This window comes from Urocampus carinirostris, chromosome 3 (genome assembly GCF_059441175.1).
Source record: "Urocampus carinirostris isolate Australia breed hairy pipefish chromosome 3, RoL_Ucar_1.0, whole genome shotgun sequence".
Classification (NCBI taxonomy): Eukaryota; Metazoa; Chordata; class Actinopteri; order Syngnathiformes; family Syngnathidae; genus Urocampus; species Urocampus carinirostris.
This window is the reverse complement of record NC_142351.1, coordinates 53,575,529-53,596,529: the sequence shown is the minus strand read 5'-3', so window position 1 is coordinate 53,596,529 and position 21,001 is coordinate 53,575,529. Positions and strand designations below refer to the sequence as shown.

Below are 21,001 nucleotides of genomic sequence, written 5' to 3'. Positions count from 1 at the left end.
GATTAACACTAATTAAGCGCCTTTTCTCTCCAGTAGACGACCAGGGTTGGGTAGGGTTACTTTAACTGGATTACTTTCAATTACTTTTGGATTACTCCAATACCAAATATGCTAATAAAAGACAGAAGAAACTAAATATGAATACAATGATGACTCACAACACGTGGTAAGCTTTCTCTCCTGGCTTTGATCTCCGGCAAAACTAACATAAAATGCGACAGAAACAAAATGAAAATAAATCCGAACAGCTTGCCAACATCATTTTTGCCAGTTCCATGTATTCCGTTACTTCCCAAGCCTGCACAAAACTTAGTAATTTTATTCATATTTAGTTTCTTTTGTCTTTTATTAGCATATTTGGTATAGGAGTAATCCAAAAGTAATTGAAAGTAATCCAGTTAAAGTAACCCTACCCAGCCCTGTAGAAGACAGTAGAGATGTGAGAGGTCTGACATCCAGTCCGGCTGCATTTGAAAGACAATAGTGTTCAGTATTTTTCTGTTTCAGAAGTCCCAGCCTTGTAGTTTGATCTGATGTTATTGTCGGTTCACTGCTAAATCTCTTGTTTTTTTAATTTATGTTTTTATTCAGGAGGTAAAGCACTCGTGTTGGGACTAAGATGTTGCAAATTTGCGTCCCGGCTCCTCCGTGACTCCCTATTGATCACAATGAGCAGGTAGTGCATTGCATGTTAGTTTGTAAAAGGGAAAGTGTGAAGCACATTGTAAAGCGCTTTGCTATATAAATTCAATTACATTTTAAGTATGACAATTGACTCAGGCATATTTTTTTGTTCATGGATCCCACTTGTTTATGTATGGGATGTTTGTGGTAAGTTGGTTGAGATGTAAAACTTTATTTAGGTACTCAACTGTTAAAATAAACTAATTCTCACCACATTCAATGCCAAACATGAAAATCATATTTTTCCATTGTTTGTGAATAATTGTGTTGTGCTGTGAAAAGATCCCCTATCATCCGTGATTATATATTTTATAAATATATATAACTTACACACGTATATATTTGGGCACTGCATTAGTGACCTCTAGGTTAGATTAAAATAATTAAAATTAAAAAAAATCATCAGTTTTTTTTCAGTATAGACCTGTAAACCTCACAGTTGTATTTTTTCAATTAAAAGAAAATTAGACAATTCAGCTGTTTTACAATTAACTGTAATTTTCCCTGATACACAAGAGCACCGTCTGACAAAAACAAAATGATGCTTGGCAACATTGTCGTGGCTTTGACAGCATCCACCATGCATCATACATAACATTAGGACATGAAATTATATATGATATTTAAAAATTAATGAGGTCATGGTGAACGATTACAAATACTCGTAATTTCACACTAATGTTGCACAGTTTAAAACACTTCCAGCATAATGCTGTGCATTATAAAACGGAAAATAAAATATTCCCTGAGGAACAATACAGTTCCCCAAAGTTGTGATGTTTATTTCAAAGTTCACAAAAACATTTGTTTCGTTTAATGCATGATGTTATTCAATTGATTTTAGAATGTGTCCTTGGGCTCATGGGAAGCGGGACGTGGTGCTTGATCTCAAGCAGAAACTTAGATCTTCCCTGGATCCTCTTTGAGAGTAACTGTCCTGTTGAAGACAAGCTGCAAAAAAAAAGAAATTAAAAGGACATAAACACACAAAAAAAACATTATTCAATTTCTCCAAATACAATTTGCTCTGTAGAAATTTAAATCTTTAAAACTTCATGTCTTGGGAACCTAGTTGTAGCAGCTTTTATACTTTAACGTTCAAGAACATTTTAAAAAGGGACAGTATATATTATTTGACCACTAGATGTCGCCGTGTTGTGTAGTCAAACGGATGCTGAAATGCTCATGTAAGAATATAAACTACGGAGACTCAAAGTGACAGTACCACACAATTTTTCTACTCATTTTTTGCCCAGCCTTTTGTGAGGTTTTTGGTTTTTCGGATACCAGTAGAAGCAGGATGTCTGCTCCTTCATGTTAGGTAAAAAAAGGGCAGATTTCTCAACCTACAAGCATTTGTAAAAATGCCCATTTAGTATATTTTGTCTATGATTTAAACTCATGTTGTTTTTTGTAATGAAAGCATTTTATTTTTACCACAAGGAGACCCTTGAAAGTACACACTGTCCCTTGAAGCATTTTAACTTTAACTGCTAAGTCAAAGCAGCGTTAAAACTTAACCTTTCCTTTTTCTAATATACAGCTGTTTCAACGTACCTTTTCCGCAGTGCTGTCGTGGTCCAGAGAAAAGTAGCCAACTCTTTCAAACTGGAATTTGTCTAAAACCTTTGCCCCTTTGACGGAGGTATCAACGAAGGCACTAGAGATAATTTGCATAGAATCCTGCATTTGGAGGGGTGAATGTTAGTTTTTTGAATTCTTGTTTTTCACCCAAAAAAAAGAGAAAGAACTATATCCAGCACTTACTGGGTTGATGTCACTCAGGAAGCCATTGGGTACCTCAGCTGGATCCTCAGGATGTTTGTGTTGGAATCTAAAAACACAAACAGTGGATATAAATAGTCTTAACACCCTTGTTTAATTGTGTGCAGTAAACTCCGCGCATCTTGGTTTATCTATTATGTATTTGTGATCAATTCAAGTGCCTCTATTAAACCTAAAAAGATTCAGATTTTCCTACTTTCTAAGAGAAGCTTTGAAATTTTGTGCTATTTGAGAATTTTGGAAAATATTGGGTAAAAATGATCTACTGTAATCTGAAGCTACTTCGTGCTTTGTGGCCTAGGTTGAAATATGCCATGGCCCAATATCCCTGATCAAGTATTGCTGCATTCACGTAGGTCCTTGTAGCTTTTTTTTCCCTCGGCACCACCAAAAAATGAACTGCGATTGTGCGACCACGATACAGTATTCCTAAACCCATAGTGCTTCGAGTAGGGAATGGCAGAGTGCACTTTTGTCGGGCCTGGTGGATTTTTTGGGCCGCTATCCATTATCCCTAATCCCATACTGCTGTAAGCAGGGACAGGAGAAAGGCCCTTTTGTCAGTGCATGTGTTGTTCCAGCTTGCCTTAAATGAAATGCAAGGTTTTGGCTTCAATCCATTACCCCCACTTGACTTACTGAGAGCATGGGGCAGCAAAACACATTTTTGGAAGGTTTGGCCACCGAAGCCTGCATTGTATCCCGCCTAATATGTACTATAATATTTTAGCAGCAATCCCCAGTCGACTATTGCTGAAAGCAGGGTCCATGAGTGCAAATTTTTGTTATGCCTGACTGCTTTTTTCCTCTATTCTACCCACTTAAAGGAACAAAGCAACTGTGTAGCCGCGATCCATTATCCCCTGCCGATTATTGCTGCGAGCATGGGCTGGCAGAACACATACTAAAAATTAGTGTATATATATTCTGGTTCCCGTTAACTGCGATAGACGATGGACTGCGGTTTATTGTGTGTGAATAAAGAAATGAGCGCTTACAGTCTTTCGTAGATGCGCACTTCACACACAAGCGGCTCGCTGACCCAGTGGATGAAGGCTTTTGGTTTCTCTGCTGTATCAGAGCTGCAACAGTTCACCTCCAGTTCCACCACTTTACCCTGAGTGTCCTGCAACACAGCATAAACGTAAAATCAAAGCAAATTCACCCACCACCACAAAAATGCTTAATTGGAGTCGTACCTTAATGACTTTCTTTACAGAGATGACATATCCGGCATGCCTTAAGCCTACAGGCTGTTCTGGTGTCAGACGCTTGTAGCCTTTCTCCATCACCTGACAAAAAAGGAAGGGTTTACGCAGACATGGGTGATTTCTTTGAGTGTGTGTAAGACAAACCTCTCTGAAATCACTTTGTTCGATGAAGATGGTGCTTTTGAATGGCACGGTGTGGCTACCCTTGGCCTCATTAGCAGGAAAATCTGGCACTTGTACTTCTGACTGAAACAGAGAGAATAGGACAGTAATTGCGTAATCAGGACACACTTGGACGCATAAGCAGATCAACATATAGACTACAATATTAGGCCAACTGGCATGTTGAATCAGGTTGCATTTCAAGAATTTTTCAGGAAAAAGTAGAGTGAATATTTCATTCTTCCAAACCCTACCCACTCAACTATCGTATGTATAACTTTAGCACAGTCATATAAACAAAATAGGACAGATTATCCCAGCGATGATTTGGCCATAAGGTCTTAGTGTAGAAACACATTTATATCCTGACTTTGAAACTTACCTTGGCACCCTCCGAAAGGTTTACTATAGTGACTTTGAGAGGTTCTAACACGGCCATGGCCCGCGGGGCCGTCTCATTGAGCACGTCCCTAACACACGAATCCAAAAGATGCGGCTCAGTTGTCGTCTGAGAAACTGTGACTCCCACCTTCAAATGGGTCAGGAAAACATATAATATTGTAAAAGTTCTTGGGAATTCCCCATTAAGACAGTTATTGTTCTTACCCGAGCACAAAAGTTGTTAATAGCCTCCGGTGGAAAGCCTCTTCTCCTCAGTGCAGTCAAAGTAAAGAGTCGAGGGTCGTCCCAGTCCCTGCAATCAGACAACATGATAAATCAGTAAATAAAAATTGTACACTGATGTATCATGAAATTGAGGTTAAAAAAAGGGTAACCGTATTTCCTGGACTATGAAGTTCCCTGGAATATGAGGCGCACATTCAAAAGTTGCCCTTTTTTACATAAGGCAAATCGAATGATAAGCTGCATGAAATGATAAGTACTGTAAAAACTAGGGTTGCATTGCAAAAATTATATATATGTCTAGAAACTACAGTAACATGCCCAAACCGTTTACTTTCCAGGCCAACCTTTGTACATGTACTTAATATAATTAATTGTTTAGGGAAACATCTTAACTACTATAGATCTGACATGACTAAAACCATCACATGCCTTTATACAGTATTTTTAGGTAAAAATTATAACTCAGATTGTCTGCGGGATGTACAGTTCTACACGTGATGTGGTTATAGTAGTTAAAAAAAAATCTGATATTAAATTAAACAAACTAAGAAAGAAAACAATGTAACACATTCTGCCGTTTTACCTGACCACCCCATTTTCCACCAATTTTATGATCTTCCTCTTGGAAACCACAGTGTAGGTGAGATTCAGGCGACCATATTCCCATTGAACAGGGCAGTAAACGTCCAGGGCATTACATAACCAGTAATATGATGACCGCCTGCAAAAGTAGAGAGTACATTTTTATATATTTACCATGTCTCAAAATAGGGTAACTATAGAAAAATTAACCAAAAACTACCTGGACTGGAACTCTTTGGTGCACAATGAATGTGTTATGTGTTCAATGGAATCGCACAGACAGTGGGTGTAGTCATAAGTGGGATAGATACACCTGTAATCAAGTATAGTAGTATTCTCGTAAAAAATATGTGACAAAAAACAGCATTTGAGGCGATTTGCTTACCATTCATCCCCTGTTCGATGATGTGGCGTGTATTTTATCCGATATGCTACAGGATCCATTTTCCCGTCCTCCATGACAGTCTTCATCCTGAGCGTGACCTCTCCCTCCGCAAACATCCCGTTTTTCATCCTCTCAAATAAAATCAGAGATTCTTCAATAGGACGGTCTCTCCATGGTGATGGAGGGGTATTATGGCCCTTCAGTTCCTCCCCCTTCTGGTGGCACACGTAGGCGTGACCCCTGAGTGATAAACAATGGCCATTATTTAAAGAATCATCCATCCTAGTTATAACTATGTCTAGCAGAAAAACATTAATAAGCCAACCTTCGAATGAGTTCCAGGGCAAGATCGTAGAGTTCCTGGAAGTTGTCTGACGCATGCGTGACTGCGTACGGAGTGTAGCCTGTGCAACACCGTAATATAAGGTTAATTTATTTGCATGGAGAAAAGAAAAAATCTTTGTTGTCACCAACTCACCAAGCCACTCCACCATATCTTTGATAGCAGTGAAGTATTTTTCTTCCTCTTTTTCTGGGTTCGTGTCATCATACCTCAAGTAACAAATTCCATTGTTTGCCTGTGGGAAACGTGTTTGTGTAAAAAGCCCGTAAGTCCAAGGTATAGAAAAGTATCAGCGGAGAAAATTACCTTTGCATAACCAAAATTAAAGTTAATGGCCTTTGCATGTCCGATGTGAAGGATTCCATTGGGCTCCGGAGGAAAACGGGTGCGTATCTAACACAATTAAGACATCTGTCAACTGTGTGTGTGTTTTTCCAACTTCTTATTGATGTATTATTTCACCTGTTCACCATACAGCTCAAGGTGCTTTTTGAGCAAGTTCATTGTGTTTGGTGTGACCACATAGCCCTCAGTTGTATAGTTCTCCCCTTTATATTTTGGTAAGAAGGATGCTCAATCAAGAGAAAATAAATGCACTGTATCTCGTTTTGTGGTTGTTGCCTTTGTTACCTGGTTTGTGAAACTTCAGAGATTCTCCCCTTAGCTGCTCCATTAAGGACTTGCCCTCTGCCCCAGTGGCATCACCTTAACAACACATTTGATAAGCACAAACACATGAACATCACATTTAACTGCAGTAAAACAACTTAAGATAACTTACCGTTAATTACCACCTCTGTTTTTTTCGTCTTGATGTCATTCTCAACCTTAATTTTCTGGGGCTGCATGGTATTCAGAGAAAAACTTTTAGTGAAATATTCATATTAGCGTCACCTCATCTAAACAAATTTGAGATAACAAAAACTGTGTAAATGTGTGTGTTTGTTCCATTTTTATACAGGAATGTGCGAAAAGGCTGAAATGGGTCTTTGTCCTCTGCTTGTTTGTTTACATCAGAGTTGTGAGACGGGTAAAACTAGCTCTCAAGTTGAGCATTTCAGTTTAAGTATGTGTTATAATCACACTATTAAACAAAATATTCTGTGTTTATTAGTGAAAAAAACAGGCTGTATGGCAGGGATGTCCAAACTTCAGAAAGCGGGCCCGATTTGGTAAGCTGTTAATATGTGAGGGGCGACTATTCAGCCTGGTATTCTTTGAACATTCTTTAACCCCTTGCCGTTCCTGTACAATTTTGACCTAAAATCCCAATCCAAAATATACCCAAAGTAAATTGAATGCTGTTCTTGAACCATTTGGAGAATATGTATGGTCTCATTTGAAAGATATGACTCTGAAGTTTTGTCCCAAAGGGAAATCATCACTGCAAGTGATACAAACTTTAAGTAATCTGCATTGGAACACACTGATATAGAAAGTTTTATTCTCGCCTAAATTTCTTTTCGCAATTAAATGCCTGTAGATGAGTGTAGCATGAGGATCTTACCTGGAAAACAGGTTAGACGACCACTTTACTACACTAAAACGTTTGCAAATTTGTATTTTACTTTAAAAATAAAATTTAAAAAATGGCTAAAGATTTATTTGACTTCTATTCCAGAAGCCAAATCGATAATTGTGCGCACCATTATTATGTGCAAAAATGATCACCTTGCATACGTTATTTTCTTTCATGATTTTACACGGTTGGATTCTATGGATAGTGCTGGATGTATCGAAGCCATATTTGCGGATATTCAAAGAAGTTGAAGACAGCCAGGGGACGTAATGGTGTGTTCCGCCGACCTTATAGTTTTCAGGTATCTTGTTTTAGACTGATTCTGATGTTCCTGTAATGGGTATTTTATGGAACGGTAATCATATCTTGAATTCGAAGAGTTTAAGCTTTCCAATGACATATGGCATGATGCATTTCAGTGACTTGTGACATCGTATGGACACGTATTTGTTAATCAAAACTGCAGTTGCTCCACCTTTTCACAGCATTCGTTTTCAGTTAGCTTTTTGTCGACAGCATGTTTGGTCGGGCAGTGCCTTTTAATATTATGTTCTTTGAAAAAAGCCAGTCTCTTGACAATGTAGGCAGGCGCAGTTGTTTCGGATTTCGGTGAAAGAACACTCCAATTCCTACTTGTCCAGGAAGCGGCTGCCCTGACTGTCAACTTTTCTTTTTGTTATTTACAGTTGCCCTGTCAGAAATGGGCTGGGCTAAAATTCTCACAGAAAGCAAAGGGCAAGGTGGCTAAGGCTATTGCCATCATCTTGTGAACAGATGATTTTTTTTCCTTTTTTTGATATAAATGTATTTTATTCTGCGGTCAACATTACTGGCGGGCCACATATAATCATTTCTGTGACAGAGGCCGCAGGCCAGCAAAATTTGATCAGCGACATAATTAGCCTCCTGGCTGGACTTTGGACATTCCCGTTGTATGGTTTCACAAATAAAAAGTCAAATTGGCAGACAATCACTTTTATACCATGGGACGGAAAACACAAAAACGAACCTTAATAGGTAGAAGAAAAACAATGATTAAAACTAGCATTTTATCTGGACAGGATCTGGTATTCACTAATAAAACTCAAAGCCTTCTCCTAATTACAAACTAAAAACCCTAGTTTAAACCATGAATAACACTGTATGTATGCACTGTACATACAAAGTGGAAGATAATTACACTAAAATCTAAAAGAGTAAAAGATTATATAAATGACTGAAATAATTGACTTATTGTGAATGAAGAACTACAATTAATACCATATATTCAGAGACACATTTCAATATTACAAAAATGGTCATCAAATCTTAGGCCAAATCTAACTTAATTTACATTGATCATGACTCTTTGATTTACACAAGATGAATTAATCTTATTTTTTATTTGTATGCTATGTTACAAATGTTATATTATGTTTAAGGTTTTAAATTTACAAAATTGAAATGCTCAAACTTGTTTTAGCTTTTTGTTAAAATGACAATAAAGGCTATTCTATATTCTAATTTTTGAGGAGTTACCTTAGATTTCTTTTCAAGGTCAGCTTCTGTCTTTGGGCCTAACAGATGCAGGACCTTAAAAAGAAAAGCTGATGTCATCTTATGGTATTTAAGATAGTTAAAGGAAGGTAATAACATTCCATCTCATACGTCAAAAAGTGCAAATATTTAGCATACTGTACTGTAAGTCTCAACACTCTACTTTTCAGACTGACCTGCATGTCCACCTCATTCTTGAGAACTTTTCCATCAGCCCATTTTAGAGAAGAGCGCAACTCTCCTGCACCAAACACCAAAACCCTTATTTCAGCATACAAAGCGTCACTCGTCTTAGAAACATCTGGCCAGCTAGGTGACAGATCCTACCCATTAGCAGGCCCATGTTGAAGTGGTACCTCTCCTTTACGAGCACTTCTTTGTGCCTCTTGATCACAGACTCGACCTGTGCAATGATTTACAAAGAGTGAGCAGTGCACATACTTTCAAAAACTTTCATGTGAGTGCATACTCACTGCATCTTCTATCTGCTCTGGTGTTATGACCACACCCACTCCACAAGCTTCATTAAACTCACTGAGGTTGAAGTCCTGAGGGCGAGTCTTTAAAAATTCCAAAGCAGCTGTGGAATCAGAAACACTTAAGAACATTCTTACTTAGCAGATTTTGGCATGTCGCATGGTCTTCTGGTCCCCATTATTTAGAATAAAATAGGGATTACAGTATTTAATAATATCAGAATTATTCACATGTTATCTTCTGAAAGGACTGTCATGACTTTTGGGTAAATCCCATGTTTTTGAGAAAGATAATACATGCATTATTCGACAAATGTAAAAAAAAAAAACGACCCAAATTGGGCTGTTTGTGTTGAGACAGCAGGAAAATTTTCTATTAAGTATTTTGCTTTCCTACATGCATCAGTGTTGTTGCATCAGATCACAACTTACCTGCGAGTTGTGCCTCTGTGGTTATTTTTTGCAGAGCTATGTTTTCAACAAGGAATGCCAGACGTTTTGTGTCTTTTAGGCGAGAGGCCAGGGTGTACAACAATGTCCCCGTTGCTTTCTCTACTTCTGTTGCTCCACTTACACTACGAGCCTACAGGATCGATTGAAAGACAACAAAAATATTAGGGGAAAGTACAAGTTTCAACAAAGGGATAGTTTATAGTTTTTATTGCCTACCAGTGATACACAAAAAAATCATTCAGTAGGGAAAATAAAACACATTTATTTATATACAGGGCAAAAAAACATGAACTATCCTACTAATGTTCTTTTTTTCCACAAAGTGGCTTCCCACTTAGGTCGCTACCATGTTTGTATGGCATACTGCCGCTACGAACACAATGCCATCTAGTGGTCAAATATAACACACGGGGGCTTTGACAAATGGGTTAAGAGTTTTAAAAAGATGAAAAAACACAAGGGAGGGGGGCAGAAACGTGCATATATAATGCATTAGTCAACCCAACACAAATGCAGATTAAAAAGTAGTGAGGTGGGACTAAACGTAATGTGACCCTGACCGCAAAGCATCGCCCCCCCCCCCCCCCCCCCCCCCGCAAGTTTGTTGCAAACCAAAAAACTATCACTGTGCCTGTCACAGCTGTCCACACAATGTGGGTTCTACGAAAAGGTAAGTTGAGGGGGCAGACCTGAACTATTGCGCTCTTCAAGGTTGTACTCAACGCAGCATTTTTCAAAGTTTCTTTCACTTTTTGCTCACTCAGTCCAATGGAAAGGAATAGTGTCGACGTCTCGTCCATTTCCCCCCACTTTTCTCCAACAGGTTCAAGTGAAAACCAAAACACCGCCGCCCTGCCAGCTCGCTACGGCCAGAAAGAGGGAGAACACTTCCTGTTTGCTTCAAAGGAGGAAAGAGAAATTAAAATATGAGCCAATTGGAAGCGGAGGGTTAAGCAATGTAGCCAATGAGATTATGGTGTTACGTGAACGCGCCTCCCAGAAAAAATAATATAACCAATCGCGACGTTCCTGTTATACGAGCCCATCTCACCATAGTCTGCGAATTATTGCGTCAGAAAACCATTCCGGGCATTTTTTTCCAATGCTCTAATTAGGAATTTGGAAATACACATCCTAATACTAAAATTACACGTGATTTTACAACAGCACACGACAAATTTTGTCATGATGAAAATATTGTTTGTGCCTTGCCGTCGGTTAAGTCACCCTATTTCGTGATGCAACTTTTTCAATTGTAGTTTTTTTGTCTGTTTATTTCAACTACCCAACAGACCACTGTATGTGAAATATTTAGTCAGAAAATGTTCCCAGGTCATTTTAAATGCTCTAATCATATATTTAGCATTAAAAAAAATCTTACTGATAGACAGGGTAGGGTTACTTTAACTTGATTACTTTCAATTACTTTTGGATTACTCCAATACCAACCAAATATGCTAATAAAAGACAAAATAAACTAAATATGAATAAAATGATGACTCACAACATGCGGTAAACTTTCTCTCCTGGGTTTGATCTCTTTGATCTCCGGCAAAACTAACATAAAATGCGACAGAAACAAAATGAAAATAAATCCAAACAGCTTGCCAACATCATTTTTGCCGTTCCATGTATTCCGTTACTCCCCAAGCCTGCACACAATTTAGTCATTTTATTCATATTTAGTTTCTTTTGTCTTTTATTAGTGTATTTGGTAGTAGTAACCCTACCCAACCCTGCTGATAGAGTACACACGATTACATTTTTGTAGTGGTGCAGTTTCTTAGTCAGTGATTTTATTCCATCCATCCATTAGCTGCGCCGCTTATCCTCAGTAGGGTCGCGGGGGTGCTGGAGCCCATCCCAGCTATCAGTGGGCAGGGGGCACCCTGAACTGGTTGCCAGCCAGTCGCAGGGCCCACAGAGACAGACACCTCACTCCCTCATTCACACCTAGGGACAATTTGGACCGGCCAATCCACCTGAAATGCATGTCTCTGGAATGTGGGAGGAAACCGGAGTGCCCGGAGGAAACCCATGCAAGCACGGGGAGAACATGCAAACTCCTCACAGGAAGGCTGGTAGCTGGATTTGAACCCATGACATCAGATCTGTGCCACGCACGCGCTAACCGTGCCTCCGTTGTTTTTATTGTATTACTTTTTTTCAACTACTTTTTTTGGTTTTGGTTTGAACAATTTTTTTTGACACTTTTCACAGCAATTAAACACATTCACAATTTCATTATATCTTATTCTAACAATATGAGGTTTGAAGAATTTTTATCGACACTTTTAACAGCAATTAAACATATTCACAATTTCATTATATCATTTTCTAACAATATGAGGTTGGAACAATTTTTATCGACACCTTTAACAGCAATTAAATACATTCACAATTTCATTATATCATTTTCTAACAATATGAGGTTTGAAGAATTTTTATCGACATTTTTAACAGCAATGAAACATATTCACATTTTCATTATATCATTTTCTAACAATATGAGGTTTGAACAATTTTTATCGACTCTTTTAACAGCAATTAAATACATTCACAATTTCATTATATCATATTCTAACAATATGAGGTTTGAACAATTTTTATTGACACTTTATTGAAAATACCTGCCAAGTGGTTTAAGAAATAAGAGTATCCCATTTTAGAGAGAAAAGCCTATTGTTTTTACTTTAGGGTTTAGCAACAGAAATAATCAAGATTTAAATGTGCAAATCTAATTGTAAATATTTTGCATTTATATTGCGCTTTTCAAGTCACCGAAGACCGTATTATTAAGTGTCTGGACAAAAACTTGGAAGTCATTTCACATCTTGGAAAAATAGTTGGTTGGTTGTATTAGTCATGCATTTTTTGACGTTGTTGTATTTATCAATTTAATTTTTTATTATTTTTTTAAAAAACATTATTTTATTTTTTATTATTATTTTTTTTAATTTCTTTTTTTTTTTAATTAATTGCATCGGGTAATATTCAAGTCAAGTCAAGTCATTTTTATTTGTATAGCCCTAAATCACGAAGAGTCTCAAAGGACTTCACAGATTATTACACTATATTACACAGACTATTTTTCAGTCGACGAGAAGAGTAGCTTATTCATATGCTATGGAGTAGAAGTGAGTTTTAAGCTTAGATTTAAACATTTCCACTGAGGTTGCAGATCGGATCTCAGGGGGAAGAGCATTCCAGAGCACCGGTGCCCGGATGGAGAACGCTCTCGAACTAGCAGAACACTTCTTTGCTCTTGGGATCACCAGAAGACCGTCACTCTCAGATCGTAGGCTTCGGACCGGGACATAGGGGGAAATCAGATCTGAAAGATAAGAGGGAGCAAGTCCATGTATGATTTTGTATAATATTAAGAGAACCTTGAAATCACATCTAAGGCTAACTGGGAGCCATTGCAGGTTAGCCAAAATCGGTGTTATGTGATCGGACTTTTTTGTCCTAGTTAAAAGCCTCGCTGCGGCATTTTGTACCAGCTGAAGAGACTTGATTCTAGACTTCGGGAGACCAGAGACTAGGGCATTACAGTAATCGAGACGGGAGGTAACAAACGCATGAATTATAATTTCCGCATCCGACTGAGACAGTATTGAACGGATTTTAGCAATGTTACGAAGATGGAAGAATGGGCTGTGTGGCTGACCACAATATTAATTCTAAGAAAAGTATTTTCGAGATCCGTGATTTTCAACCACTGTGCCGCAGCACACTAGTGTGCCGTGAGAGATCGTCAGGTGTGCTGTGAGAAATTATCCAATGTCTCATCTCATCTCATTAGCTGCACCGCTCATCGTCAGTTGGGTCACGGGGGTGCTGGAGCCCATCCCAGCAATCATCAGGCAGTGGGCAGGGGACACCTGGTTGCCAGCCAATCTCAGGGCACACAGGGACAGACAACATTCACACCTAGGGACAAATTGGACCGGCCAATTACCCTGAAATGCACCCGGAGTGCCCGGAGGAAACCCACGCAAGCACGGGCAGAACATACAAACTCCGCGCAGGAAGTCCGTTAGCTGGATTTGAACCCACACAGGAGGTACCCAAGACACGCGCTAACCACTGCATCCAATGTCACTTTTTAAAATTTAAAATTTCATAAAACATTTATGAATCATTTTCTGCAAATATTATGTAATTGTCAAGAGTCTGTGCTGTAAAAACAGGGGGTATTATAACATATATTGTAATTAAACATACTGTTCAGTGTCTTTTTATAACACTTTTGGTTAGTGGTGTGCCACGAAATTTTTCCAATGTAAAAAAAAAAACGTGCCCTGGCTCAAAAAGGTTGAAAAACACTGTTCTAGATGCTTTGATCCAAGGAATATACTGTAGTTTAGAAGTTGTGACATAAATGCTGCGCATTGTCGTACGTTAGATGGCGCCATGCATTTTAACATTGGTTGTAATCTATAATTAGCTAAAAGAAGAAGACAAGGATGTAAACAAGGGACACAAGATAGGCTATTCGAGCTTCCCTGCACTTATTTCACACGTTTACCTTCCGTCAACAAATGCGTAAAGTTATGGCAACGTGTGGCTTTCTTTCTTCAGATGTGTACCCTTGGAGAGCTCTGCCCTGCAAAAAGTCAGAACTACGACTTGATCTCACGCTTGCTTGTGGACAATCGTTCCGGTAAGATGCCCAAGAATAACATGGAGGAGATAAACTGCTTAAATATTCTTCCCTTACCAATTATAAAGTATCATATTGCTTACCTGTCATTGTATGATGCTGCAATGGATCAGTTAACAAATATAACATTATTGTCTGTATCCACGGTTGTAAATTGTCTTTCTTCTTCTGTGTGTTGTTTGATTCCGGGTACCAAGGAGGTAGGTTTTCAAAACAAAAGCTAAAAAAGGATTAGCAGCTCATTCTAATGTTTATTTACGGAATATTCTGGGCTAAAAGGAACTACATATATTGGCTGTAAAAAAACACTAAGATTGCTCACCATCTTCCTCAATTTAGGATGTGTCCCATTTTCCCGTAACTTCAAAATGTTCTACTTGCTAATGCCACTTTCTGGCTGAAATAATCATTGCAGCCTCTGCCAAGTTGCTTGTATGGTGCTTGCATAAACATATCTCTCTTAGATCCACTTTTATAAACTCATCTTTTTGGGGGATTTGGGTTAGTGATTGGACAGTATTTGAAACAGTCCCTTTCTTAATTACTGTACAACAGTTTTATTTCAAAAGAAAACCTTAAGCATGCGTGTGACATCATACCCCCCCAATCCCTCCGCTTCCTTTCCTCCATTCTAATGCGCTCTGTGGCCGGAACATCGATGATAAAAGTAAAATAAATAGTTAGGCGCAGTGAAAAAAATACAAAGGCTCTTTGAACTCAGATGGGCATTGTTAACACATAAAAGAGAAAATATTTAATGTTAAACGTTTCAAGGACACATAAAACTATGCACCCCACCTTTAAGGTGAAGGTCCCCTATCACCCCATCCACCACCTCCCCGACCTTCTCCCTCTGATAGGTGCTACAGGTCCCCTAAAAAGGACTAAGGCCTTCCTAGACCCTAAAAGTGTGCGAGACTGTCAAAAATATATATCTTGCCTATGTTTAGAAAAAGGGATAGTCATTGCTTATTTATTATTTTGGTTGGGGATTTTGTTGCTGCTAAATGTGATTGCACTCTTGTGACAATGCACTTCCAACTTTGATCCTTTTTAACCACCGCCTTGTAAATATATTTACCTAATTTTCCTTTCTTTTTATTTTATTTTTCTCTTATGTTTATCCTGGAGTGCCAGGTCTAATCTCATGGTAAAAATGTGGACTATGGTATGATAAATAGCATAAAAGGAAATTCTAATTATATTTAAAGAGTGGTCCTTGAGCTCATCACAAATCTGTTGCAAAGTTAAACATATTAGTTACACAGTGTAATAGAGTACTGTCCTACTGACTAGCTTCATCACCCCTGGGGGAAGTCTTACCCAAGCCATTCAAGCAACTCAACTTTTGCCTGACTTAATTTTCCACCCCTCCACTACACGAATAAGATTCAGGAGTTGAGCTGATCACATCTCCCCATAAGCTAAAATTGATGTTCCCCGTCTCTCATTGTGTGTTCTTTTCAAATAAGTAATGGTAACAGACCTAACAATGGCGCTCAACGCTACTTCTGGCTACGAAATAAGACCCAACTAAAGTTACATAATTACAACGAAATACATGAAGAAGTTATATAATCATGACTAAATATAGGCAGTGACATATTTCAATGTTACAACTAGCAACCGTTCAAACTGAATTTAAACCAAGGTTAACGTTCATTTCTTGTCCACAGGTGGCGGGAGACGTTTGACGGCCACTGGACTGGAGTAATGGGAGGACGAGTTTGGACGCTTACTCAGAATGAGGACACTTTGTGGTACCACGTTTACAAAAACAACGACAGACATCGTATACGAGGAATCGTAACAGGGAAAAATAAGTCTGATGTAAAGTACAAAGTAAACGTGAAGATGGAGAAGGAGGAAGTCGAGACTCTTAACCTGAAACACGAAAAGGAGGATGAGGCACTCTTGAGAGATTATTTCCAGTTGAATGTCGAGTTGAGAGATCTGTACTTAAAGTGGGGAGCAGCGGACCCTCACTTTAAAAAAATTGCAAACATCTTCACTGGTTAGTCCACTGTAACTCCTCCCTACTTTGCGCTTTATGCTGCACGGCCTTAGTGCAAAATTTTCTGTGATTCACTATCCCCGATCGCAGCAATATGCAATCGGGGGCAGCCAGAGCATATGTTTTCCGGGCCTAGCGGCTCTTTTTTTTCATCAAGTCAATAAATAATAGATTCAAAAATAGCTTTTTTCCAAAGGCAATAATCACCCTCAACGCTGCAAAATAAAACACTGGTCATTTTTATACTATTACCCATAACTATTTTTTTTTAACTGATATTTCATCTTGTGTTTAAGTTTTCTTTCATCATTAGGATGCCACTTTTTAATTTGATTGAGTCAAGTCAAGTCATGTTTATTTATATATCCCTTAATCACAAAGAGTCTCAAAGGTCTACACAGATCAAAGACTTGCAAACTACAAACTATTATGACACCATCCCCTCATCTAAAATCTACATGAGGACAAATAATACACATATTATAAACATAAAATATAGGTTATTCGTATGCTATAGAGTAGAAGTGTGTTTTAAGCTTAGATTTAAACATTTCCACTGAGGTTGCAGATCGAATCTCAGGGGTAAGAGCATTCCACAGCACCTGGGCCCGGATGGAGAACGCTCTCAAACCTGCGGATCTCTTCTTGGCTCTTGGGATCACTAATAGACTAGCATTTTCAGAGCAAAGGCTCCGTACCGGAACATAGGGGGAAATTAAATCTGAAAAATATGAGGGAGCAAGTCCATGCATGATTTTGTATAATACCAAAAGATCCTTAAAATCAAATTTTAAGCTAACAGGGAGCCAATGCAGGTTAGATAAACTCGGGGTAATGTGATCAAATGTGCACTATAAATATTAAATTGAAATTAGATTCTATTGTATTTCTGCCTAAAATGACCTAAAATCGTGTGGCCGTGATCCATTAATCTTAATCCCATATTGCTCCCAGTGGGGACCGGTAGAGAGCTCTCTTTTGGGGCCTAAGTGGTCCTTTGCCATCATTTCTGCCTAAAATGAATCACACTCATTCGGCCACAATATATTATCCCCAATCCCATAATGCTGCGAGCGGTGACTGACAGAAGGCTATTTTGTCGGGAGGCATGCCGTTCTGGCCCATTTGAAATGAAATGTATGGCTTTGTCCAAGACCCATTATCTTCAATTGACTATTGCTGAGAGCTGGGGCCAAGAGAGCAAATTTGTGTCATGGCGGCTCTTTTTGTTATGTTCTTTCTGCGCAGCCACGATCCATTATCCTTGTCCAACTATGGAAGAGAGCAGGAGGCGGCAGAGCGCTTTCCTTTTCCCGATTTGGCCCATTGAAACATGCCATTGTTGCCTGTCTAAAATGAACTGCCGCAATCTCTTATCTCCAGTTGACTTTTGCTGTAAGCAGGGGTCTGCACATGTTAAGAATGGGAGTTCTACTTCACCGAATTTTGCATATTGCGGGGGTTCTGTTCTCCAATAATCGCCATAAACGAGGGATTAGGAAATCTGTGCATGCTGTTATATATCAGCAACAAATGTCCCATATTCACATTTTCCCTCTCACAGGTGTGCGAATGCTTCGCCAGGACCCCACTGAATGCCTCTTTACTTTCATTTGCACCTCCAACAACCACATCTCTCGAATCCAAGGCATGGTGGAAAGGTTGTGTGAGGCCCAAGGCAAGCTGCTGTGCAAGCTCGATCAAACCGCATACTATGATTTTCCTTCGCTGTCTGCATTGGCAGGTGCCATCTGGGAGATTGTTTCATTTCTTTTTAAAGGAATTTTCTTTCAGTTGAGAATGTTGCGTATTCATTTTTCTACTTACTAGACAGCAGTGTCGAGGCATGCCTTAGGAAACTTGGCTTTGGATACAGAGCTCGGTTCTTACAACACAGTGCAAAGCAGATTTTAGACAACCATGGTCACGGATGGCTCGAGGGTCTACGTGGTGTCCCCTATCTGGAGGCCCGTGACGCTTTGCGTGCCCTCCCTGGCGTGGGCACAAAGGTATAGCAAGTTGAATGACTACTTTTTAAAACGTGATTTAATCTCTGATTTTATGGACTTTTGTTTCCTGCAGGTGGCTGATTGTGTGTGCCTAATGTCACTAGATAAAGCAGAGGCGGTGCCAATCGACACACACGTGTGGCAAATTGCCAAGCGAGACTATAAATACGCTGCTTTCAATGAGCCAAAAAGCATCACGGAGAAGCTTCACAGAGAGATTGGTATGTATGTGTTGACATGCCTCATCCATCATATTTTGGAAGTATCTATGCAGCTTTAATCTTTGATGATTTACAGGTGACTTCTTTAGGAATCTATGGGGTCCTTACGCCGGTTGGGCACAGTCGGTAAGTAAATGTACAGTGACCCCTTTGCATACGAGCTACTCTAGTTACTAGAATTTCGAGTTACAAAATGTTTTTTAAGTAAAATTCCTGTCCGACATAACAGAAAATCCAAGTTGCTGCTTTTGTTAAAAAGAAACACCTAAAAAGTGGCAGCCCCTTTTCAATAACTCCTTCCTTACGCATTTCCGTAACATTTTGAAGGGGTTTCAGAGACAAATCTCGTTGGATAGTTTTTTTTAGACAGTAAGTGTTGCAAGTCCAGGTGAAAGGGCAAAAGAAATAGAAGACATGTTAATTATGAAACTCTTATGATAGCAAAAAAAGAGAAAGAAGAGAAGCAAAGGAAATTAGTGCAGTTTAAACAAAAACAGTTAGATTTATTTTAAAATTACAGTAACTCATTTTAAGTGTACATTAAGTGCTTTTGTACTACTAACAGTTTCTCATGCTCCCTCACTCCTCCACCACCAAACATACACCTCCATTAGCAACTGCCGACTTCCTCAATGGAAAGTGCTCATAATCAGCTAGCTTTTTATTTTGTTAATATCTTATTGATGTCATTACTTTATGTTTTATAGTGATAAGTAAGATATGTTTTATAGCTATTAAGGATTAACTTGGATGATTTTGGGAGACCGGGAATGGATTATTTGGTTTTCAGTTACTTCTTATCGGGAAATTTTGTTAGAGATATGAGGCATTCGAGAAACAAACTCAATGCAGGAACAAATACATTTCATATGTAGAGGGGCCAAGTCAAGTCATGTTTATTTGTGTAGCCCTTAATCACAAAGAGTCTCAAAGGGCTGCACAGATCAAAGACTATTGCAAATTACAGACTATTATGACACCATCCCCTCATCTAAAACCTACATGAGGGCAAATAATACACAGATATTGTCAACATAAAATATAGGTTATTCATAGTCTTTAGAGTAGAAGTGTGTTTTAAGCTTCGATTTAAACATTTCCACTGAGGTTGCAGATCGAATCCCAGGAGGAAGAGCATTCCACAGCACCGGGGCCCGAATGGAGAACGCTCTCGAACATTCTCGGGATCACGAGTAGACCAGCGTTTTCAGAGCGAAGGCTCCGGACCAAAACATAGGGGGAAATTATATCTAAAAGATATGAGGGAGCAAGTCCATGCATGATTTTGTATAATACCAAGAGAACCTTAAAATCACATCTTAAGCTAAAGGGGGAGCCAATGCAGGTTAGCTAAAATCGGGGTAATGTGATCAAACTTTCTTGTCTTAGTTAAAAGCCTCTCTGCAGCATTTTGTACTAGCTGAAGGCTTCCTATTTTGGACTTTGGGAGACCGGAGAGTAGTGCATTACAGTAATCGAGACAGGAGGTAACAAACGCGTGAATTATAATCTCCGCATCAGACTGAGATAGCATAGGGCGAATTTTAGCAATGTTGCGGAGATGGAAGAAAGCTGTTCTAGTAATATTCTTCACATGTGTTTAAAGGTACAGATCGGGGTCAAATATGACACCTAAATTTTTGACTGAGTCACTCTGGGTGATATTACATTTGTCAATGTTCAGAGCAGTTTTTGAGAACAAGTCACGACATTTAGAGGGGACACTGTTATGAAATTTTCATCAATTTTGTCTTTTCGGATCACAGAGCATGTTTCTGTTTTATAGGTGTTGTTCTGTGCCGATCTCAAGAAATTCCAAAAGTTGAAAGAAACGCCACATCTGAAAAGGGAAAAGCAAGAGTCAAACGGCGATAGCATGCTTACATGCAAGAGACCAAATGCGACGACTTTGAAAAAGGGTACAGGGAAAAAAAGGAAATTGAAATCAGCGTGTCAAGGAAAGAAAAGGAAATCCTTTAAGGAGGAGCAGACTGGATAGCATAATGTTAATTTTTAAAGAGTAAAGTTGTTGTTGTTTACATTTTTTTTCTCTGTTCGAAAAAATAATGAAAAAAGGCTGGTCCCATTCCTTCAATTCTCTAGACTAGGGGTCATAAACTCAACTTTATTGGGGGTCACCGGTGCTAGAGTCTGGGTGAGGTGGGCCTAAACTGGGTTTTCCCCGCAAAAAATCTGTGCTAAAAACATTCCCACTGTTCTCGCTAAATAAAATTTTAAAAATAAAGTAAACAGTATTAGGATAAGTAAGAAAATCAATTAGTCTGTAATAACGAAATCAGTGTCTGAAACTCATGACAAAAAGTTACC

The 21,001-nt window shown here is 38.8% G+C and overlaps 2 protein-coding genes across 2 annotated transcripts; one reads left to right on the top strand and one right to left on the bottom strand.

Annotated features, from left to right (window-relative positions):
- Positions 1 to 1,423: 1,423 nt before the first annotated feature.
- On the bottom strand, positions 1,424 to 10,661 carry qars1 (glutaminyl-tRNA synthetase 1). Its single transcript, XM_088332470.1, has 23 exons — positions 10,453 to 10,661; positions 9,743 to 9,893; positions 9,308 to 9,414; positions 9,162 to 9,237; positions 9,011 to 9,075; positions 8,817 to 8,870; positions 6,561 to 6,621; positions 6,410 to 6,484; positions 6,242 to 6,327; positions 6,086 to 6,172; positions 5,915 to 6,014; positions 5,762 to 5,840; positions 5,437 to 5,676; positions 5,272 to 5,364; positions 5,053 to 5,190; positions 4,449 to 4,536; positions 4,225 to 4,371; positions 3,825 to 3,926; positions 3,669 to 3,761; positions 3,468 to 3,595; positions 2,452 to 2,518; positions 2,242 to 2,367; positions 1,424 to 1,635 (listed from the first exon to the last, which is right to left on the bottom strand). Exons 1-23 carry the CDS (start codon positions 10,561 to 10,563, stop codon positions 1,585 to 1,587), a joined length of 2,325 nt encoding a protein of 774 aa, XP_088188596.1. The 5' UTR covers positions 10,564 to 10,661; the 3' UTR covers positions 1,424 to 1,584.
- A 3,541-nt stretch (positions 10,662 to 14,202) lies between these two features.
- Positions 14,203 to 20,768, top strand: ogg1 (8-oxoguanine DNA glycosylase). Its single transcript, XM_088332472.1, has 7 exons — positions 14,203 to 14,429; positions 16,106 to 16,443; positions 18,008 to 18,187; positions 18,274 to 18,452; positions 18,526 to 18,673; positions 18,750 to 18,799; positions 20,460 to 20,768. The coding sequence occupies exons 1-7, from the start codon at positions 14,308 to 14,310 to the stop codon at positions 20,670 to 20,672; spliced, it is 1,230 nt and encodes a 409-aa protein (XP_088188598.1). The 5' UTR covers positions 14,203 to 14,307; the 3' UTR covers positions 20,673 to 20,768.
- Positions 20,769 to 21,001: the final 233 nt, after the last annotated feature.